Source organism: Perognathus longimembris, chromosome 10 (assembly GCF_023159225.1).
Source record: "Perognathus longimembris pacificus isolate PPM17 chromosome 10, ASM2315922v1, whole genome shotgun sequence".
NCBI lineage: Eukaryota > Metazoa > Chordata > Mammalia > Rodentia > Heteromyidae > Perognathus > Perognathus longimembris.
Window position 1 is genome coordinate 57,515,230 of NC_063170.1, and position 24,488 is coordinate 57,539,717.

At 44.3% G+C, this 24,488-nt stretch overlaps 1 protein-coding gene across 1 annotated transcript in view; it reads right to left on the bottom strand.

The window, feature by feature from the left end:
• Frmd4b (FERM domain containing 4B) overlaps positions 1 to 24,270 on the bottom strand; it is a 146,115-nt gene extending 121,845 nt beyond the window's left edge. Inside the window, 1 exon segment of the mRNA XM_048356136.1 lies at positions 23,994 to 24,270. Within this exon segment, the coding sequence (XP_048212093.1) occupies positions 23,994 to 24,155 (162 nt within the window). The 5' untranslated portion in view covers positions 24,156 to 24,270.
• Positions 24,271 to 24,488: the final 218 nt, after the last annotated feature.

Below are 24,488 nucleotides of genomic sequence, written 5' to 3' on the forward strand. Positions count from 1 at the left end.
CTAGTCCAAGCGGCCTGTGACTCTTAGCTCCAACAAACTACTCAAAAGACCCACAAGTGGTGCTATAGCTTAAGTGGTAGAGCGCTCACGTTGAGCAACAGAAGCTCAGGGGTAGCACCTAGGCCCAGAGTTCAAGTCCCAGGACCATTAAAAAAAAAAAAAAAGAAGTCTTAAAAGAACAAGTATCAATCCTTCTGGTTTATTTGTTTTAACTTACAAAAGAAAACTAAAGGAAAATAACAAGAGATAAAGGAAGCATATCCACATTTTAGAGTCCCACCTACAAGGTCTTCCTTTAATAAACAACCACAAGGGGCTAGGAATGTGGCTTAGCAGTAGAGTGCTTGCCCAGCATGCACGAAGCCCTGGGTTCGATTCCTCACCACCACATAAACAGCAAAAGCTGGAAGTGGTGCTGTGGCTTAAGAGGTAGAGTGCTAGCTTTGAGCAAAAAGAAGCCAGGAACAGTGCTCAGGCCCTGAGTCCAACTCCCAGGACTGGCCAAAAAAAAAAAATCATCATAAACAACAACAGGGAAGGTATACACACATTCCCTGAAAGAAACATGGAACATGCCCAATTCCTTCCTTTTCTCAGTTTACTGTTATTGGAAAGATAAACTGTTTAATTACCACCAGAGTATATTAACATATACTAAGGTAGAGTTTATCTACAAATCAGCTTTACCCTTTTAGTGAAAGAAAAAGCTTTTCCAGTTTATGGAAATATTTCATTAAAAAAAAAAAACCCAACCCTGTGTGTTCCAGCATGAAATGAAAAGAAAGTCTTAACGGGAGCCTCACAGAATACTATCTCAAGGTCAAACCGAAGTCTTAGATTTTAATTATATCTCCAGACAGGCCTCTGTTGACAGGTATACTTTCAGGTGCCCATGATAAACTCAAAGCTGGGAGAAATGGTTTTGGTGCTTTATTTTTTATCTAGTACCACAACTTGTGGTTGAAGATAAGACCAGGGGCTCTTTATTCTTGGGGTCTTTGGTACAGCTGCCCACGGCTTTCTGCCAGCAGTTAGAATCCATGTCGATTAGAAGCTGACGTTCATCTAAGCACAGTTCCCATATTTTTACTGTAAAATGCAGGCTCCTATGCCATATACTCAGCACATTAAATCGGAGGGGCAGGGAATCAGGCAGAGAGGCCAAAGTGCGGAGTGCACAGAACTGGGACTTAAGTGTTGGATTCTCAGTCGTGCTCTTCCCTGAATGGATCAGTCTTAGGAAAATCCCTCCATCTTTCTGGATTGTAATCCTTTTGGTAATAGAATTTGGAGACAAGACCAAGTGACTTTACTTAAGCTTTATTCTAGCTTACATATTTCCTGACATAAATATATCTGGCAATTATACTCTACCAATGGTATCTGTTCCCCCAACCCCTAGGTCCAGCTAGGACTGGGCACTCTGACGGGGAGCGAGACAGAGCTGTCTACATGTTCTCGCTCCATTCTTTATGCCAGTCGGGGGAGCGAGTACACTGCCACATACAGAGTGTGATCTAGAGTAGAAGCTGGCACATCTGAGAACATTATAGTCCCTCTGAAAGGGCTGCATAACAAGATGTTCTTACTTTAAGGAAACTGAATCACTTGGGAACCCCCAGTCACAGTAATTCCTACCGTAAGAGTCTAGGCTACAGGACTGCATCATGAGAAAGCTACTAATCCTTTCTGCACCTGCAGGCATTACATATTTCGGGTAAGACTGACCTAGACACACGTGTTTCATTTCTAAGGCTGCGTTTTAGTGTAACAGTAGGGGTGGGTTCTGTCCCAGCGTCCACAGTAATGCATATTTATTTCCTTGACCATCTGTTCTCTTCCAACCCACTTCCTCACAGACTTCCTTCTAGCCCCAAGAGTTCTGAGTCCACTCGATGAGACAATTTCCTTTATTTTCTGAAGTTGACACAGATTTCTTTCCCTTGCCCCTTTGCCGACATCTACTGATCGGCAAAGAAAAAAATGGACACAAGGCACGGGACTTAATGAGGTTACCATAACCATATTACGAGGGAGGCAAGAACAAAAAGCTTCCCTTTAATAAGGATGTAGGACTTCCTCAAACCAATCATAAAAGTTTTATTAATTAATTGGTAGCTAGTCCCCCAAATGGTATTTCTGAGTCTCTACCTCACGTGCTACTGAATTCTCCTCACACAGAGACTTCACCATGAGCTAGAGCAGCAGCCAGAACTCAGTCTCCCCATTTTCCCAAGTGAAACGGGGGTGCATATCCCACGGTACCTTCAGAAAGGCCATTAATGAATTCTGGAACACCAAAACCTTGTTGCCAAGCACCCACAAAAATGGAGGCGGCTTCCTAAGCTACATAGTTTGCTGATGTGATTAAGAAGTACAAATCTAAAGGCATTTAAGAAATATTTGCTACTTGCTGATAGCATTCTCAGTCTCCTTTCCACATTGGTAAAGGAACTTGACTCTTTGCAATTAAAAAAATAATTGACAAGAAAACAATCATGTGGAGACAAAAGGTAGGTGTAGAGGTATGGTGAGTGAGATTATACACTTCAACAGTAACCCCCAAAGTTCTAAAGTAAATCAACAAACCAGCCTCATAATACCTTCAAAAGAGCAAAGCTAGCGCTTCAGACAATAACAGGAAGCCCCATTCAAGAGATGGGTATTAAGGATGAGCCCTATTTTGGCACCCATCTGGAGTTTATCCCGCTCTGTTTGGGAAAGACTGAAAATAAATATTTCTTGTAACTTCCTCATTTGAAATACGGCTTCTGACATAGCAGACTGAGTTTCATCCATCCCCGTTTCAAGTTAAAATCTGTCCTAGATTTTGCTAAGAAACGCCAGTAAAAGCTCCAACAGTCTCATAATGGAAGATGGAAAAGAGAAATGATTCTTACCTCCGAACCATGATCGAAGCTCATTTAAAGGGACGGGAGGGAGCCTGTATAGGACAAAGGACACATGTAGCAAGACCGTGGCATATGTGTGCTGTGCCTGTGTGTTTTCCAACTCTAAGCTGGTGGAAGTTGGGACCTAAACCCTCTGACGCCTTCCGCTGCCATATAATCTCAAGGAAATGACCTTACTGTTTGTTGCTTTGATTAGAAACAAAAGCTTTCAACATGAGTCAGGGGACCGATGCAGGGACAGGAGAGGGGGGAGAAAAACATCTAAAAACGTATTTCTTTTGGTCACTCAAATTCTTTCTTCATTACCCATTTAAATGTACCATGAAAATGCTGTTTTCTCAACTTCATCCATTAATGCATGATAGTGGCAGGGCAATTATTCACAGAGGGGCTGCAACCTGTACCAATTCTAATCCCAATACTGGCTCTTCGTTCTGGATAAGGATGAGAATTGAGTGCATGGAAATCAACATAATATTTAACTCAACTTTGTGCCTCACAAACGTTTCCTGTCACCATCTTTTTCCATTCAGCAATAAGGTCTGAATCCCATGGGCCACCTTAGGAATAAGAGTTAGCATCAGTGATATAAGCCACAGCAGAACATCTTGGCAGGATGGCTAGAGGCGGAGAGGATTTATTTCATCATTTGCATTTCACAAAATCATCTACTACCCGAATTACTCGATGGGTTGGAAATTATACAAATAGATTACACTTTGAGGCACGAAAATGGAAAGAAAAATATAGAGAATTCAGGAGAAGCAATACATTTTGGTTCTGTTTGTTTTTGCTAGGCAGGCAATCCACCACAGGGACCGCCCCTCTCAGCCCTTCTTTTACTTGTAGAATGGTTAAGAGGGAGCGAGGCTTCCCTTGTTTGAAATTAAGAACGCCCTGAAATTCTGCACAAGGAGATAGTATAGGTAAAATGGCATGCGTTCTAGACTAAGCAAAATAGGGTGTCTTGTAGCTAGTGGTCTTTAGGAAAGTTACTTCATCTGTCTGAGAATTCATTTTCTCCTGTTGGAAATGAAGACAAAAACCCTATGAAGTGAGATAATGAATACAAATGCATTTGGTGGCACACAAGTATCTAAAGAGCCCCCAAGCTTATCCCTCAGAAATGAGGGAGTGGCTTTATCTTCCAGTCCTTTCAAAGAATTAAATCACACTGAACCACAATCTGGCATCTGGGAAGACATCATCTAAACAGCTGCAGTCAGTGCCAAGACTGCATGCAGACAGAGGCCATGGGTTGAGAGCAGTAGAAAGAGGAGAAAGAATTCAATCCAGGTTTGGTAATTATGTATGGGCCTGTGTTGCCACCACTGCACGCAGACAGAGGCCATGGGTTGAGAGCAGTAGAAAGAGGAGAAAGAATTCAATCCAGGTTTGGTAATTACGTGTGGGCTTGTGTTGCCACCACTGCACGAGTGGCTGCTAGAAAACCAATCACTTACATACCTACCAAGGGCTAGGCAGTGTGGCTGAGCGGTGGAGAGCACGCACTTGGGAGAATCAGTGAGAAACGGCACACAGCACTGCGTGCTCATGTCCCCAGGGGCGCATCCTCACAGGGGCATTCCAACTGGAGTGGCTCAAATGGGCGTAGGCACAAGCGGAGATGCTGAACTCCAGCAAGGGTTCTAGTGGGAGGAATTAAACCTCCCTTATAGGCCAGGCACCGGTGGCTCATGGCTGAAATCCTAACTACTCAGAAGGCTGAGATCTGGGAGATCTGGCAGGAACTTTGTGAAACTCTTATCTCTAATTAACAAGCAAAAAGCCAGACATGGAACTACACAGATACCCATGAAAAAGTGGAATGCGATTACTTCATAAAGAGAGCTCGGGATGTTGCTCAGAGGTAGAGCCTTGCCTGGCATGCAGAGGCACAGAAGAGAAACCAAGGCAAAGCCCATTCTACCCATCATGAGCCTGCTGTTCCTCCACACAGCTTCTGACAAGTGGTCAGACACAGGGAAGAAATTAACTTGGCATCCAGGAATGCAGACAGAAGTCAGTCTCAAAATACCTGAGGTGGGCACATCCCAGATAAACATGTTTCAAGATTAAAACATACTTGGCCTCTCTCCTCCTCCCCCTCCAGTTATAGGAATCACGGAAGAAATATCTTGGTTTTTGTGACATATAGTGAGAAAGTAGCCGGAATGAGAGTCCAGGGCTACCAGGAAGGCTGGCGACAGACAGGCTCTAATGACAGTGTCTGGATTATGGATGCCACAGCATCCAAAGTTGTCTCCTGAACTTTTCAGTCTATAATTGTCATAGAACTGCTTTAACTTAGTTTTGACTTAATTTTTTTCTCGTGAATGAAAAGATGTCCTCCAATCTGCCAGTTGGTAGGAGAAAGGAATTCTATAGACCCTTAATTAACCCCGACTCACATGGTTCAATACAAGGAGGGGTTTAAAACACAGGACTGGGGACTTGGTGAGGCTCCAGGTGACAAGACAGAGGGGGCTCAGGGGTCTGGAATATGATGTTGAAGAAAGAATCATTCCTGAAGTGCTAGGATAACAGGCAGGAATGGGGAGACTAGTGGATTTCACAGGGTGGTCCTAAAGACCTCATGCTTGAAGACCCCATCAAGAACACTGGCAATGCCAACTCTACTCAACTTTAACCCCCTGCTCTTGCCAACAGCTCCTGGCAAGGGCACAGACATGGGGAATGCCTGGGATCCAGGAATGCAGACCCAGAGAATCTGGCATAAAGAAATCTGTCTTGGTCTGGTTTCTGTGCCTATCACAGAATACCAGAGACTGTAATAGATAAAGAATAGACTTCCATTTACGTTTTGATTCTGGGTGCAGACATCTTGAAAGTTTTCTGGCAATCACATACCTGGGAGATGGAATCACATGGCCAAGACAGACCAGGTAGGCCAACTTGGGTCTTTTGTTCTTTTTGTTACTAAGGGGTCTCTCCACTCATTGTCTCATTTAACTCTAACAGCCCTCTAAACACCCAATCTCCAAATATCAGTCACATGGACCTTCCAGGATTAGGTTTCCCATGTATGAGCTCTGGAGCAAAAGTATTTAAATCCTACAGTTGCGCTGAAATGGCAAAGGCATCCAAGTATGGGTTCAAATGGAAAAAGAACATTCTGGGAACTGACTATAAAATACAAATCCTGGCACAGTGGACAATCACCTATTTGAGGGAACTTGGTACCACTTAAAAGCTTACCAATTTGGGGGAAAATACGTAGAATACAGAGGCTTAGGAACTAATAGAAGAAGCTTTGCATTTCTCACGAAACCATCACTTTCGTCCCAGATCACTCCATGTGTGGAACGAATGCCAGAAACATCACATCAAATCCAATCCAGGCGATGCCTCGTGGTCTCCCCCAAACAGTGGCTCAACTTAGCGCCGAACCATGTGTCTGAACTAAGAGAACAAACTGGAAGACGGGTGCATTGTCTCACGTGAGTGAGGTCTGCCTGCAAAATAAAGAATATTTCCTTCTCAGCTCGTCATCCTTCTGTGATCAGCCTCCAGAACAAGTTTCTAGTTGAATTCCAGTATTCCCTGAGTATGAATTTCCACAATGGCTGTGCAGGAGAGTGGGAAGGTGGGGGACATCATGGCGTTCTATTCCACACCCCACATACAGCCCAGCCGTGTCTTCTGTTACCTCCTCCTCCCTTTGCTGCTGGGGAACTCTGCAGCCCTCTCCCACCCAGGCTGGCTTCTGGTCTCCATCTTTGTCTGGTCTATACATCAGAGCTCTGTGAATGACTGCTGTTATTTTTTTTTCTTTAGATTTGCCTTTATTCCAACCACTGTTGCTTTGGGTATGCACTAGCTCTAGCATCATGGCTGCGTGAGTTTGTGGTCCTATAGAACCCCATGCTCAGGCAGGCTTCAGGTTTGGTTTAGTTCTCTTCTCTCTTCTCATAGTTCTTTAAATATTTATTTATTCATTTCCTTATTATTTTTAAATTTATTTACTTATTGCCAGTACGAGGGTGAGGGTTTAGACTCGGGGCCTGGGTGCTGCCCCTTTGGGTTTTTTTGCTCAAGGTTAGTACTCCACTTGTTGAGCCACACTTTCATTTCCAGCTTTTAGCTGCTTCACTGGAGATAAGACTTTCCCAGACTTGCCTGCCTAGGCTGGCCGTGAACCGCAAACCTCAGTCCTTCACCTCTTGGGTAGCTAAGGATTATAGGCATGAGCCACCAGCACCTAGCTCTTCTTAAAGTTCATAGTAATTTCAAACAAGGAGCCCCACATTTTCACTTTGCACGGGGTCCTCTGGATGAGGTGCTTGGCTCTGCTTGGCATTGTGCTAGGTAGTGCTGGATTCACAGTGCTGAGCAGGAGGAAAACCCAGAGAGGGTCAAGAAATTATAAAAATAAACAAAGCAATAAATAAGCAACACACAGATAACTTTAGATGAGCATTGACCTATGAAGCAAATACACGAAGAGGTCATGATAAAAGGGGTCCATGATGGGTGCTGGGTGGTGGTTGTGGTGAGATGCGGGGCTGAGATCCTTTGAGAAAGATGAAGGTGGCCAGCTAGGGCTGAGCTCAGGGCCCCGTCTTGCTTTGTTCAGTGTATATTTGGAGCACCTGGAAAGCTTCAGCAACTCTTGGGATGAATAGAACTTCTGTCTAAAAAGGAAAACCACCCAATCGAGAAAATTAATTCATCCTTTACCAGGAACTGGGACTCCATGATAAGGGACACTAGAGTTTACTTCAGGTCTCTTTACCATCCCACGGCTCAGCAGCTGGAAAGGACATGGTGTCCAGGAGAAACAGCCCACGGAAAAGTTCATTACTCATGTCTCCTCCAGGCAGAAGAAGAGGGAAGTTTCTTGCACAGGGTGGATTATCTTGCTTTCTCAAGTGCAAATAGGAATGGCAAAATGAGAAGGCAGGGGTGGGGGGGGGTGGGGTTTCCTTTGTGTCTGGGCCACAGGATCGGACCCTGAGTTTTCACTGGCTCCACTACAGGCAACTGCTGCCTCCTGGGTGATGGACATAAAGTCTTCAGAATCTCATCTCTTTCCTGTGTTTGGAAAAATAAATACCAAAGGTTTTTTTTCCTGTTTGTTTATTTGTTTTGGGGGTTGCCTGTTTTGGGACTTGAACTCAGGGCTTAAACACTATCCCTGAGCTATTTTTCTCAAGGCTAGTGCTCTGCCAGACTGTCCTGCCCAGGCTGGCTTTGATCCATGATCCCCAGATCTCAGCCTTTTGAGTAGCCAGGATTTACAGAGGTAAGTCACTGGCACCTGGCTGAAGTTCATTTTTGAAATTCATCTTATGTACAAGACACTGTTGTAGTGTCTAGGTTGTCTTGTCAGGGAGGGGGGTTAGAAGAAAAGGATTTGAACTCAGAAATCAGTCTGTCTTTCAGGCAGAGCCTTTGCATTTGGTTGTTGGGAATTTCGTGAAATGCCCCCAAGGGTTAACACTAAGACATGCTGTCAGATTTCCTTCCGGTCTCTCTGGACAATCTGTTGGTTGTTTCATTTTCCTCTGTTTCCCTTTGTGTTTTTTTAAAAACAAAGTGAAACCTTCCATGAAGAAAAATTTCCACTACACACAAAAAGACGGAGCAGTGTCAAGAACACAAAGTTCCCTTCACCTTGTTAACCCTGCCCTGCCTACATTCCCTCTATTTTCCTCCTCTAGGAGCTGTTTTGAAGACAAGCCAAGACCTCAGGTAATTTTTTTTTAATAAATGTGTCAATCTAAATTATATGAAACCTTTTGAAAAACCTAGCTCCAAATATCTTTAAAAACAATCTTCATATTTTCAGATATCTAGAACTCAGCTTTTCCATTAGAGGGATGTCTCTTTTTACACCCAAGCTTTGCTTGTTTATTTATTATTTATTTGTGGGGCTTGAGCTCAGGACCTGGGTGCTGTCCCTGAGCTTGGCTAGCCCCCTACCACTTTGAGCCACAGCTCCACTTCACCTCAGCTCCACTTCCAGGTCTCTGGTATTTATTTGGCGTTAAGAGTCTTGCAGACTTTCCTGCCCAGGCTAGCTTCAAATGGTGATCCTCAGATCTCAACCTCCTGATTACAGGCACGCGCTACCAGCACCTGGCTATTGATTTAGTGGGAGATGGGATCTTATTATATACCAAAGTCTGGCTTCAAACTCGTCATCCTCCTGTGCTTCTGCCTTCTCAGGGCTGGAGTTACAGATGTGTACCATCATGTCCAGCCACTTTTCTCTTTCTTGGAACCAAGAATCCAAAATAAACCCTTGTTTTGAAACTGGTTTATGTTTCTCTCAGATCTCTGCTGCCCTGTAGGTTCTCTGTAAGGAGCGAACACAGCCAGCACCAGGTCACACACTGTCCTGTCTGTGTCCTGTCCACCTCGTCTGCTGTGTTGATAATTCTGGCCCCCGCCAGCCCTTCTTTGTGGCACAAGCTAGAGTCAGGAGCATGCTAGCATCCGGCTTCCCAGTGGGCAGAAGAAGGCAAGTTCCCCCGGCAGCTGGGGTAGGAAGGCCTCACAGAGAGCCTCCTTTCTGCCATTTGCTTTTTGAGTACCTCCAGAAGAGAGACCAGATACTAGCAGGATGCCCTAAGGGGCAAAGACAAAATGCCTCTTGGGGGAGACTTCTGGCAGCAATTCCAGTTGCCCTCTGAGTTAGTGCATCCCCGTTAAAGTCCATCCACAAACCGGTGCACAGTCCAATCTGTCCTCCCCCACAGGGCATGGGCGGTGAAGGACTTGACAAGAAGGAGCTCAACAGACTGGACTTCCATTACCTCTCAGGTGATTCCATCTGCTGCCTCCACAAGCCAGACAAATGATGGCCCATAGTCGCTGATGGCTAAGAAATCTCACCGGGACAATTCACCTCCGGTGAATTATAGTGAAGTTAATAACTATGGAGTTAGAAGGCCTCCTAAGCCCAAAGGCCTTGGATATGATGATAGGAAAGAAAAAATACACGATACCCTGCTTTCTTCCTATTTCATGCATTCACTCTTGCTTGAAGATACAAATAAACAAAGGCCCTGGTGCTGCCCTTCCAATTCATCTAAATGAAGTGTAAAGCATTTATAAAGGGATGTAACACAGTGGCTAGTACACACTAAATAATAAACAGGGAAGCTATAAGCCAAACAGTCCAGAGACTAAATGAAAGCACTCTTTCCCACTATGTCTAAAGCTTAAAGTTTTACTGCATGCCGCCCAAGCAAGGTGTCATTCTGACACTTGGATTTCAATCAGTGCTCAGTGTCAACCCATATTTTTTTTTTTTACGAGCCAAGGAAATTCCGTATCACTCGGAGATGACAAATATTTTCTCAGAACTGCCATTCGCTAGCCATATGGCTGTGAAAATATTCATAAACCAATCCCTACACCATGACCAAAGGCAGAAGAACATGCTACCCTAGATGCTATCAGGCAAGAACGAGTCCAAAGCTCTGAGCACCACCACCCTGAAGAAAGACATGGAAATAGGAGAACTCTCCTAGAAAATGAAGTAAAAATGAAAACCTCAGTGCTGGCTAGTAGATATGCAGAAATCAAAGTTGCTGGTTAGGTATTAAAAAATGAACAACGCTCGTTCACACATTGGGATAACCAATTGGGAACCACATTGGGAAACCAATTTGGAAAACCAAAACCCTTCCAAATTCCAACACCACTTTAAGATATTTATCTTATACATATTTGTCTTATGCTTAAGGATGTTTAAATACCTACCAATAGGAGGATGATGGACTTAATCATGGTGGGTGATACATTTGAACCACTGAACTATTGAATGAGGAACATTTACGAAAACATCGCCAGGTAAGTTGGTACATGAGACAGTAGCAGTCAATAAACATTTCAGGGTAGAATGTAAAGAACAATTGTTCCTCTGTAAAAATGTATAAGAGTGTCACCACTTGGGTCACTACTCCACTCTGGGCTACACAGAAAGATCCTAAACCATACTCTGGGCCCAGATAGTACCTTTTGATCAATAGCAACCCCACCAATAAGATCCCTAGATCTTACTAAGGATCACTCTTAGAGGCGGAATTCCCACTGTACAGGACACAGGTGAAGTCACACATGTCTCTGTTGTTGAAAAAGAGCATGCTCCAGGCTGGGTCAACAGTTTTGAATAGAGAGTTTCACAGAATTAAAATGGGGGCTGGAGGCGTGTCTCAAGGCTAAGATGGGTTCTCATGTCCCAGATGGAGCTGGTTAAGGTGACTGAGCATTGCTGTACTCTGGATCGTGGACTTTCTCCTCGACAGTTCCTCCACGGACGGTGTTCACAGTGGGTTCACCAGGCTGGAGGGACTGTTGGAGAGCTGGCACCTAACCAATGCTCAACTCTCTGCTCTTCTACTTTCCTCTTTTTAGCCAAGGCAAAGTCCTCCACCAAATTTTCACTGGCCAACAGCAATTCTTGAAAGAATACACTTATCATTGGTAAATCAACTAATCAAGAGTATAAACTTAGGGCTGGGGATATAGCCTAGTGGCAAGAGTGCCTGCCTCGGATACACGAGGCCCTAGGTTCGATTCCCCAGCACCACATATACAGAAAACGGCCAGAAGCGGCGCTGCGGCTCAAGTGGTGGAGTGCTAGCCTTGAGCGGGAAGAAGCCAGGGACAGTGCTCAGGCCCTGAGTCCAAGGCCCAGGACTGGCCAAAAAAAAAAAAAAAAAAAAAGAGTATAAACTTAGAAGTGATTTTTCTAGGGGGAAAAAGTTGGACTCTGGGAGTTGAGCTTGTGAGACAGATATCTTCCACTTGAACCACACCCCAGACATTTTTTTTTTTAGTTTATTAATATGTTTTCCAGGTTGAGTCTCAGATTCTGATCTTCCTCTCTCAGCCCCCACTGTAGCTGGATTACAGGTATGTACTGCCTCTCCTGACTTATTTTTTGAAATAAGGTCTCACTAACTTTCCTGTTAGTGAGATTAAAGCATGGGACTAAATGTATGTGCCACTCTGCCTGGCTGAGAAATGGTGTTGAAGAAGAGATGGGGAAAGAAAGCAAAAGCTGTATTTCATCTGTAGTTTTACCTTCTGGGAAAACACCATAAACATAATCTCACATGTGTATACATATATATGAATATATATACACATATGTATACGAATATATAAACATATATGTATACACACATAATCATATGTACACATATATGTATACACACATAATCATATGCACACATATATATGAATCTATACATATATGTATATACACACCATCATATATACACATACACATATCATATAAATACACATCTATTGATACATGTTTCATACATGTACACATTATGCCTACAAATTATTTATACATTTAAATGTGGATCATGCCAATCACAGAAAAAAATACCAAAAAAAGTAATTTAGAACAGAAAAGGGGAAGGAAAAGCAAATTAAGTATACTTCCTTAAGACACATACAATGTAAAAGAAGAGGTGAAGATTTGCTATATTTGTAACCTAGTGGAAAGTATGAGCCTGGAAAGAAACTGAACTGAGGCAATGGGGAAGTAATACAAGGCCCTCTTCAGACTCCAGCATCCGCTCCTCAAAGATACTTTTTTTTGACATGGGATTGGCTTCTGAAGTTTATTAAGAGGAAAAACACATTCACTAAGAAAATTCATTTTCACAAAGAAGCTAATAGCAAAATTTTATATAAGAGGCTCTGTTGAAACTGTACTGGGCATTAGTACCTAGACAGTTTCACATATAAGAGAAGTTTAACACATAAGAAAGTGTTTCCTGTGGTTAAGTATGAGCTGACAGTTTCAATGCATGTGAAGCTCGTGTTAGCTTGTTTATGAAAAGGATGTGGCTCAGTGGTAGAGTGCTTGCCTAGCATGCTCAAGGTCCCGGGTTCTATCCCCTGTACTATAAGAAAATGAAGTGATGTATGAACTGTGATCAAAAGAAAAACAATTTCACATAAAAAGTACCTGTATTTTCTCTTCAGGGGAATACACAGTATAACATTTTGTTCCAGAGTGTATAATTCTGTCATTATTTGAGGTTGATGATTAAACATAGTAACTTCAAGGGCCAAGCTCTCTTTATACTGTCTGTGCTTGCAGAATTTCAAAGAGCTTCGGTGAAGCCAAAGAATTGGGAAAAGTAATTAAACACTAATCAAGACCAGAAGAAAAGAGGTTTTGTTTTTGTTTATTTATAAGATTTCAAGCAAATCAAATCAAGAGAGTCCTGCAATCCTTTAACTTTAGGAAATGGAAATGGCTTGAAACAGGGTTTGGATGATAAGCAATGTCCATCAAGATTGAAAAAAAAAATGCCAGCATTGGTCAGGAAAAACAGAGCATTTCCAGAGCTTAACTACAGGGCCCCATGAGGAAATAGCAATCACTTGACATGAAGAACCTACAAGACCTGCAGAACCCGCCAAATGCCCTAGCCCGGGCATGGTAGGCTCTTGCAGCTGGCAACATACTAAAGCTGGGGGCCTTGGGGAGAGAGCTCACTTTCCTGTGGACTGGGGAGGGGGATGTTGAATATTCTTCTCAGCTATTTGTTTCCCTCCTGAGAAGTCCAGCGCCTTGCTCTTTGCAGTAATAAAAAAGAATAAACATTCACGCAAATATAAGTATTTTAATATGCATGACATTTTTCCTGTACAAGGAAATGCAAATGTTCCCTTTGGACAGAGTCTCCTTAATGCAGCTTCTCCCTCCGGCAAATGCTCAGAGCCTTCCTGTTCTGTCTGGGCTCTCCAGCCCCCATGTCTCCCACCTGGTTTGCAGACATCATTTCCTAGCTGCTTTCACCCCTCCCAGGCTGACTAGAAAACACCTTACAATGTAAAGCAGGTGGACTCCTTTGTTCATTTAGGCCCCAAGTACATCTGCAGATCACAGATGAGCACTGTGTTACTGAGGAGACCATGGCATAGTTATCTTCCTTCCATTAACAGTCTGCCCTGGGAGGTACAATATGCCTATCAATAAAAATACTCATAGCATCAGCTAGTGTTGGGGCTACAGGGTCATGGATTCACCATGTCCCTGGTTAGGTAACCAGAGAACTTCAGAAAGAGGGGGGAGGGCTTGTCCATCAATCCACTTATCTACTGAAGCATCCACCCATCCAACTACCCGTCCATCCACTATCTAGGTATCTGTTATCCATTCATCCATGCCCAAGTGCCTATCTGTCTACCTATTACCTACCCAACACCATCCATCTGCCCATTCAACATTGTTTCTAGTGTTTTACATGTTCATACACTTAATTTCTATAATAATCTTGGGAAAATAAGTCTTTAAGGTAGGTACTATTACTGTCCACATTTCACAGCAGAAAAACAAGTGAGCTTCAGAGAAGGGCAAATCACAGCTGAACTAGGATTTGAGCTCTTGAAGTATGAATGCATACATACCATTTTTAAGCCAGAGGTTGTTTCCTCCAATATCTATTGAATGAATAAATAAAAAGCTAAGTAATAATACTTGATTTCTCCGTGTTGCTTATATTTTAATAAATAAAGCAGCAAGTTGGTGGCCAGAGGCCAAGCACAGAAAGCAGGTAGATCATTGTCTGGGTTTCAGTATGGTCGTTTAGGGGTTAATATGTCCACAAAATTAAATGAGATTTATCAAATCACATGGAAAAGCATAACAATATAGAACATCATCAAATGAACTTGTTAGAAAAATGTAGCAACTCTCCAATACACACTGAGGAAACTCTTGCACAAGGAGATAAATATAAAGAACTTGACTGTAGTTCTTTGGGAAACTATGAAAATGACCTGAATATCCTTTAATAAGAGATAGCTTTGTCACACAATAAAATAGTGGTGTTAAAGCTAATTATGATATGAATCTCAGAAATGCGTTGAATATTTTTGCATACTGAAGTAAGGCATAAAAATGGAGGTACATCATAACCTTATTTTTTTAGTTTTGCCATCATCAGTTCTTGCCTTGGTTGGCCTTGAACCACAATCCTATCTCTACATTCTGAGTATCTTGGACTACAGGTATGTATCACCAAACTTGACCTAGTTTTTTTTCTTAAAAGTTAATACTGTTAGGTATGTACCAAGTGTAAGTCCTAATATAGAGCATTAGCCTACTAATTAGTAGTGTTAGTCAAGTTCAGACAGGATAGATCCAGGAAAGCATAAAGAGAACACCGCTATTCAAGCAAAAAGCTTTACCAAGCACAAAATTCAAGAGATGAAAATGATTAGAATACTAGGAGGGAGCTGGAAATGTGGCCTAGTGGTAGAGTGCTTGCCTCACATACATGAAGCCCTAGGTTCGTTTCCTCAGCACCACATATATAGAAAAAGCCAGAAGTGGCACTGTGGCTCAAGTGGTAGAGTGCTAGTCTTGAGCAAAAAAGAAGGCAGGGACAGTGCTCAGGCCCTGAGTTCAAGCCCCAGGACTGGCAAAAAAAAAAAAAAAAAAAAAAAGAATACTAGGAGGAAATGGAACTATATGATTTGACATGTTTGCTAACTTCTTTCATAGTGAAAGTTTATTTCAAGGATGGCTGTGTGTAATGTGTGAGTGTGTATATGTGTGCACATGCAAGTATGTGTGTGTAGATATAAAACACACACTGTGTATGCACACATACTGAATACACAATCACATATGGATGCTAATTTTTTCCATAATGGCTTAAATTTTTTTTTGCCATCTTTCCACTCTGTAAGTCATATGGTATTGTTTAGAAAATTTAGAACTGCAGATCTTATTCCTCATTTGAATCAAACTTTTTCCACGACAACCAAACCAGGATACCAAAATATAATGTTCAGAATAAACCTAAGTAGAGGATGAACAAGAAAGCTATTTTGTGCTGCAGCCCCACCAAGAAGAAATGGAATGAGCAAAACAAACACTCATTCATTTGAGCCAGCAGGAGACTCTGCCCTTAACCTGGTGGTTTCCATGTTATACAACAAAGGTTCAAAACTGCTTTTCAAAGATCCTGAGACTCGTCCTGCTGACCTTACCCAACATGGCTCTTTGAGAAATGTATTTATGTTAAGTTATGGTATAAAACATTAAGATGGGTTTGCTTTTCAGGGTTTAGTACTTGAGCGTCTTAATTCTTTTCTATAAAATCCCAGTCTTTGATCATCAGAAGACGGAGAAGGTGGATTTTCTGGGGTGGGAATTTGGCTAATGGTAGAGTGCTTGTTTAGAATGCATGAAGCCCAGTGTTGGATTCCTTACAATCACATAAACAGAAAGAGAAGAGCCGGAAGTGGCGCTGTGGCTCAAGTGGTGGAGCGCTAGCCTTGAGCAGAAGAAGCTCAGGAACAGTGCCCAGGCCTTGAGTTCAAGCCCCATGATGAGGAAACAAAACAGGTGGAGGCTCGCCATAGCTGCCTAGCCTCTTCAACCAGAGTGGAGGACGCAGCCCGGTGACCTCTCTCAGGGTGGTGCCGTTGTTTCCAGCTGAATTCCACATCATTCCATCAACACACTGTCACTCCCCACTTCCTTCTGGATGCTCTGATTTACTTCCAGCCTTAGTCCAGCACCTGCCTGCTGCTGGTTGGCATTTGGAGAAGATGCTGAGATGTGCTGCCCCGGCTGATTCCCTCCACTGTTGGCAGAGGTGCTGTCCTGTCTGGGAACTGCCCTTCCTTAAACAGAGTGGTCCCATCCAAGGCCACCCCTGCCTTCAAGGGCAGCGCCCCTCTAGCATGGGTTGATGAAAAAGAGCAAGCTCGGGTCTCCTGTACCGACCCAGGACAACTCTGGGCTTCACCTTTGCCTCTGGAGTCAGCTGTGGCCTTTGCTGAACCTGAGCTGCAGCTGAAATTATTCTGCTTACCCCCACTCATTTCTCTTCCCACGTGCAGGGTTGACCTCCCAGGGCCTCTGATGTACTTCCTGCTTGTCCGCCCCCATTTCAGGGTTGGCTTCCCAAGGAGCCGGTCTGCACAGCCTTTATGCTATGCTGCTCCACAAGCAGGCAGAACTGTTTCTCCTGGCCCCGGTGGGCGAGTGGATTGTGGCACCAACTCTGATGGATGGCTTTGAGAAGTGACAGGAGCCCATTAGAACTTGAAGAGCTCTTTACTTTCTGTTTGTGTTTTTTCAGTCATGGGTCATGGAGCTCCTTTTGCTCAAGGCTAGCATTCTACATTGAGCCACAGCACTAGCTCTGGTTTACTGGTGGTTCATTGGGGGCTAAGAGTCTCATGGACTTTCCTTCCTGGGCTGGCTTTGAGCCACGATCCTCAGATCTCAGCCTCCTGAGTAGCTAGGATTACAATCATGAGTCGCCAGGGCCAGCTTGCTCTTTTACTTTCTATCGTGGTGACTTTGGATGTTCTGGAACATTCTGTGAAACCAAGTGATGGTGATAAAAACAAACGTGTAGCCAGCTTGTGATTGCCTATGTAATATGGGCAAAAACCAAGCCACTATAACTCTGGAGCTGTTGGTTGCCATGGCCCCATGCCTGTAATCTCAGCTCTTTTGGAGGGTCAGGAGGATTTTCATAACCTCCCCAAAAGTCATGTTGCTCCATGGCTGAAATATCCTTTGCTTCTCTTCAGCTACGTAACTCCTACCTGTCCTTCAAAGATCAGCCAGAGAGTCGCCTGTTCCAAGAAGTCTCCCTGACTTTCCTCTACCTTCTGCTTTCCTTCCATCTGTTGTAGACTCTGTGTAAGCTTAGCACGAAGGACGGTGCTTTTCTAGGTATGGATTCCTTAACTCTCTCCCCCACTTGACAATGTATTTGTTCAGAGCAGGAGAAACTTCTTTGACTTGCTAACACTGTGGCAAACTAACTGGGACATGGTGAACAGCTGAAAGATATTTTAGGCATGAATGAATGAGCAAATGAACGAATCAGCCCAGAACAGGAGTCATTATGCTTGCTGCACAGCGAAGGGCTGAGCAAGCCAAATGCTTAACTTGGATGTTTGCTTCTTAATTTCCTCCTAAGTTTTCAATGGAAGAATCCTTCTCTGTTACAAGTTCTGCTTATCTGTGACAGAATTGTGGATTTTTCTTCTTCTCACATTCTCTACTCCTCATTGCTTTTTTTCTTGTCTAGTCTAGTTGCTGGCACACATTTTCTAGAAAGCACTGAGCCGCAAAGGTTTTCAGGTTCGTACCAACGATTCTACTCTACATAGCTGAGTCACAATGTTGCACCTTTCTGAAATGGCAGCATGAAGGCTGCCAGAGATAGGTAAATGCATGTTCATGGCTGCGTGCCAATAAAACTTTATTTACAAAAGCTGGAAGTGGGCCACATCTCAATGAAGAGTAAGACCAAGCAAAGTGGATATGCTTTGAAATATGCACAGATCACTGAATGTTGAGTGGGGAATTGTTCTTTGGGGACATGGCTCCTGCCATTGAACCTGGTGATGTACAAAGGTCATATGAGATAGGAAGGTCACCTATTACCAGTTTCTAAATCATCATAGCACGGTCACTTCCACACAGCCACATGGAAGATGTTTGAGGATTCTTAGAGTAAGGCATGAATTAATTAAAAGAAAATATGGGTCTCCTGAGGTGAACACAATCCAAATACCCAGTGCCCCAAGTCTCCTGCCCACACATAGCGGTGAGAGGTTACACCTCTCTCAACCCATGTGAAAGTGGGATTGATTTTTCCAGAAGCTAGTCTCATTTACAAAAACAGCCAGGCGCTGGTGGCTCATGCCTATATCTTAGCTACTCAGGAGGCAGAGTTCTGATGATGGTGGTTAGAAACCAGCCAGGGCAAGGAAATTCCATCAGACTCTTATCTCCAATTAACTATCACAAAACCGGAAGTGGTGCGGTGGCTCAAAGTGGTAGAGCACTATTCTTGAGCAAAAGAGCTCAGGGACAAGAGCCCAGGCCCTGAGTTCAAGCCCCATGACCTACCAAAACAAACAATAATGATACCCTTAGCTACCATTATCATATATGGCCTCTGAGCTCAGTGTCAAGGACTTTCCATAACCAAGAGCTAACATTTATTGAGTATTTATTTGCTTTGTGCTCACAAGGTGTCAAGTGTCACCTGTATTGTCTCATGAGTCCCTCTCTCTATCCCATAACACAGCTGTTACTGCTCTCCTCCCCTATCCAGAAGAAAAGTGAGGCTCAGAGAAGGGAAGTGATTTGCTCAAGGTCAAGTTCTTTCAGGTTGAGCCTTCAGCCTCTCCTCTACCTGAGACCTGCAATGAGTGCTTTACCCTGGTACCAGTTGCCTTCCTCAGAGGAGCTAACCCATTCTCTTCGGGTCCCTTAAGCTTTCCAGATCGTGTTTAAGTTGCTGCCTGCCAGAGGCAATGCCTCTATTCAGACACTGGAGAGAAGAAAACCCAACCCCAAGTAACAAACAGAGTGCTTTATTAGAACTTAATACAACCCCCCAAATATGGATCTTTTGGCAACATCATTTCTCCCCTCTCCCCCATCATTTTCTATTTCCTTTGTGTGTTAACCCCAATGAATTGCCATAATGCAGCCCACCCAGAAAAGATATAAACAGGACAGGCACATGGCTGACAAATCAGCTTTTAGAATTCAGCTTCACTTAAAAATGAGTTCTCATGTCTGCTACTTGGACCAGATTCTTTTCTTATAAATTAAGTCTTGGTCAAAGGCAACCCCAGTACAGCCTCTGTTTTTTATTTAGTCACTTTGCTACAGAAAATACCTTATAGCAAGTACCTTAATTATTCATGGTTTGTTGGCACATGAAATCACTTGTTGTTCCAATATCTAGGAGGGTGGGAAGTGTTCAATTCCAAAGAAATGAGGCCTTCCCAGCTTTGTGAGCCAGGCTGCCAACACGCCAAAAACCTTGTGAATAGGTAGATCTTCTTTCACTTAGCGTATATGAACAAACAAAACACCCCCAGGGGACTGCCAGGGATTGCGTGTAATCAATATCTCCTGCCCCGCCCTGGTTTCCCTCCAGAGTGGGGGACCTTTGGGTTTCCTTACCACCAAGACTATTCTGAATCAAGAAAAATGGCACCTTGGAAATTTTAACAACAAAATGATAAAAGACTGGACTCAATGGGGCTGCGAATATGGCCTAGTGGAAAGAGTGCTTGCCTCGTATACATGAAGCCTTGGGTTCAATTCCCTCATGCACCACATGTATAGAAAACGGCTAGAAGTGGTGCTGTGGCTCAAGTGGCAGAGTGCTAGCCTTGAGCAAAAAGAAGCCAGGGACAATGCTCAGGTCCTGAGTTCAAGGCCCAGGACTGGCAAAAAAAAAAGACTGGACTCAATATAATATGTAACTCTCATCATATGCCGGACAGTAGACTTTTCCCTCTGGTGGTTTCCCATTCAGAATCTGGGATAGCAATAGGGCTGTTCTCAAGCTGAGCCCTACACCTTGAACTTGAATTACTATGGCAAAACATAAAGCCAAACAAAACAATAACAAACATTTTACAAATGGCACTTGGGTATTCAGTGGTTTCACTTACCTTGGAAATAACTGTTTTTATTTAGAGTGCTAGATTTGAGATTCTGACATTACTGATTGCATTTGGGGGCAGGGGAGGTGCCAACACTGGCAGTATGACTTCAGGGTCTGGGCACGGACCCTGAGCTTTTCCACATAGAGCTGGTTCTCTACTACTTAAGATACAGCTCCACTCTGGCTGTTTGGGGGTTAAGAGGACATTAGAGTCTCATAGACTTTCCTGCTCTGGCTGGCTTTGAAACCAGATCTCAGATTTTTAGATTCTCAGATCTCAGTCCCCCAAGAAGGAAAGATTACAGATGTGTGCCAGTACCTTTTATGCCTAGCCTTCCTGCCCTTCCTCCTTTATTAAAGAGGAAGTTGTGGGGGGGTTGCTCTCCTTCCACCCAAATCAGTTTGCTCCTTTCAGACCTTATCTCTTCCATAGAGAATAATTACAATGCACAGATCCTAAAATGTGAGGCCTAAATTATTCACTGGGAGAATATCTAGTAAGTTTTCCTCCTGGTTGGTAAACATAAGAAATATATATATATAATATATCATATATATTATAATATATAGATCTATCATATACAGGCAAGGGTAAAGCCAACAGATAAGAATAGGGGTGAGGGCCTGGGAATATGGCCTAGTGGCAAGAGTCTCATATACATGAAGCCCTGGGTTCAATTCCCCAGCACCACATATACAGAAAACATCCAGAAGTGGCGCTGTGACTCAAGTGGCAGAGTGCTAGCCTTGAGCAAAAAGAAGCCAGGGACAGTGCTCAGGCCCTGAGTTCAAGCCCCAGGACTGGTAAAAAAAAAAAAAGAATAGGGATGAAAGAATTATAAAAAATAAACATGCCCTGATCAAACCACACCTAATGTCCATCTACGGCTATGCTTATACATTGTGTCAAAGGTCACATTATTTTTATACTGTAGGTTACTTTTGAGTTGCGTTCCCTATCATAATTAAAAACCATTCTAGATGACAAAAGTGATAAAATATTAATTGAATCCTTTTTAAGATCCAAGTTGTGTGCTAATTATTTTATGTGCCAATTAATCCTCTTAACCTCTGTGATTAGTATTATTATATTCTCCACTTTATAAATGATGAAACAGAAGCATAGTAAAAGATTAATTTCCCCACGGTCATACATAAGAAAAGGTTGGTTTCACTCATCTTGTCCACGAATTACATTCATTTACTGCCTTTTTTAGTTTTATATAACAGAAGCCACTACTTCCTTACTTACTAAGGACTTAAAACTATTTTTTTTTCCCAGTCCTGGGGCTTGAACTCAGAGCCTGGGCACTGTCCCTGAGCTTCATTTGTTCAAGGCCAGGACTCTACCACTTGAGCCACAGCGCCACTTGTGGCTTTTGCTGTCTATATGGTACGGGGGAATCAAACCCAGGGCTTCGTGCATGCTAGGCAAGCACTCTACCACTAAGCCACATTCCAGCCCCAAAGTATTTAACGATCTTTTTGGGCTAGGGATGTAGCTCTGTAGTAGAGTGATGGCCCAGAAAGTGCAAGACACTGCATCCCAACCCCAGCACCAAAAAAAAAGTAAAAGTAAAATACCATGCAACAAATATGTTACATGATTCAGATTATCACAAGGCATCATGTAAAGTGTTCTTTCTGATGGCAATGAGAAGGAAAGACTCAGTCACCATCCATTTTTCAGAAGAGAAGAGGTATTTGGTAGGTGACTCCTTCAAATTCTTGCTGTGTTTAAAACAATTACTGATCTGCCTTATGAAGAACTCGCAGGGCCTCAGTCAGTTTTGGAGAAGCTTCACCTCTGAATTGGCTACTAACAACATTAGAGATCAGCCACAAATCCCCTGAACCTTGGGAGGGGGCCTGTGAGAAGCTCACAGCTGGTTTGGTTGCCTATGATATCTGCAATCTCTTTTTGAAACTTTCTCCAATATTAAGGAGAAAATGCAAAGCAATACATTATACTATATCAGGTAAGCCAAACTAAGAGATGGCTTGTTAACAGAGAGAAAGGATTGACAGGGGGACACATCTCTGCTTCCTAAAAACCAGAGGAGCTGTGTTGTGTAGCCAGATGGGACACATCCACGTGGCCCTAATACCCTCTCCTCCCCTGCGGGCTGCCGCTCACAACGTGGCTTTTGGATTCCATTTCAAAAAATGCATGATATGGCAGATGCATTATACAAATCAGGAACTGTGTGAAAGCAGAAGTTAAAATGTTACAGTTTAACAAGGGTGACAAGAGGACATGAATACTTTAGACTTCTGATAGTCCAACCTTAGGTGCTGGACTTTTCATTTTGCTTGATTTGATGGAAAAAAAAGAAAAAAAACCAAGTGCCTGATTAGTGTGTGTCACTATGTAATGACATACATTTTCTACCATATCAGGAAAGAGCTTAGGGTGTGTGTGGGGGAACCCAGGAACTTGAACAAAGCTATTCAGTATCAGTGCAATTAAAAACCTCTCCAAGATGTTAAACCAAATCACAGAGAGAGAGAGAGAGAGAGAGAGAGAGAGAGAGAGAGAGAGAGAGAGAGAGAGAGAGAGAGAGAATGTGTGTGCTGGTATTAGGGTTGAACTCAGGGCCTGGGTGCTGTTTCTATTCTAAGCTTTTTCTACTCAAGGCTAGCCCACTACCACTTGAGCCACAACTCCACTTCTGGCTTAATTTTTTTTTGGTGGTGGTGGTTTATTGGAGATAAGTCTCCCAGACTTTCTTGCCTCTGCTGGCTTCAAACTTTGAACTTCATATCTCAGCCACCCGAGGTAGCTAGGGTTACAGGTATGAGCCACCAGCACTCTGAGAGCACAGTACTTTTAAATCTATAAGGTACTGTTTCAAAAAACAACCCAGGCAAACTGCAGCCCCAGAGGGGATTAGCGGTCATCTAGGGGAGGGATGAGGGAGGAGGGCAACTGTTGGGCCTGCAGGATAGGACCCAGCAGAGAAAGGTCATGGGTGCTTAAGGGAGTGAGTGGGAAGGTAAGCACTCTGGGACTCTGCCAACCCTTCTCTTCCCTTCCCTTCCCATCAGCCTTCTAGAAGGTGTTCACCATTTGCTGTCCTTCCTTCCAAACCCCAGCTGACACACAATCACATTTTCCTGGCTCTGCCTTTTGCACTAGAACTACCTGATGGAAAACTGAAATAAAACGAAAAGGAAGAATGCACCTCCAGTACGATGTGCGATGTGAGCTGACAGCCAGCGGGGGTGAACCCTTTCCTTTCTGAAATGCCACCCCCACTGCGATGCAATAAAGGAAGAAGCAATCTGCAAATATCAAAGGCACGTTCTGCAGCAGGTCCTCTACCGCACAGCTCCAGGCACCCCCTGCACCCCATCGTGACTGGGGAGGGGAGGTCTGTGAGGGCTGGGCGCCCCCTGCACCCCATCACGGCTGGGTAGGGGAGGTCTGTGAGGGCTGGGCGCCCCTAGGAAGCCCCCTCTCCGGGCCCAGCGGCAGGCGCTGGGGAGCCGCGGGCCCCAGGGCCCAGACACCTGCTAGGAGTTGAACTAGCGATGGGGGAGGGGAGCGAGCCCCGCAATCCTACAGGTGGAGCCGGCTTCCCGGGAATCCTCGCCTGGGCCCCCGCCGCGCCCCGCTCACCTGGTACACGTCGCGCAGCCCGCACCACGTCCGCAGCACCTGGTGGCACGCCCGCAGCCTGTCCGTGTACCATCTCCGCAGCGTGGACACGGTCAAGTTCCACACGAAGCGGCTGCCGCTGAACACCAGGTCCTCCACGCCGCACATAAACACAGAAGCCATGCCGTCGCCGGCCCTCCCCGCCTGGGGTGGGGGGCGGAGGGGCGAGGGGAGGGGTGGGGAAGTGTCCTCAGGCGATCACAGCTGCAGCCCCGATCTCCCGAGCAGCCCAACCACCCGCGATCCCCCGGACGACGCCGGGCTTCTGCCTCGGAACTCGGCTTTCAGCGTGCGCGCTGGCCCGGCGCGGGCGGCATGCCCCGGGATTGGGCGGCCGCCAGCCAACGGCTGCGCCTGGCACCGGAGCCCGGGGTCCACCCCGCCCGCCCGCCCGCCCGCTCGCTGCGCTAAGCTCAGCCAGGCCAGCCCGGGGCCCGGAATGCCCTGGACGGCGCG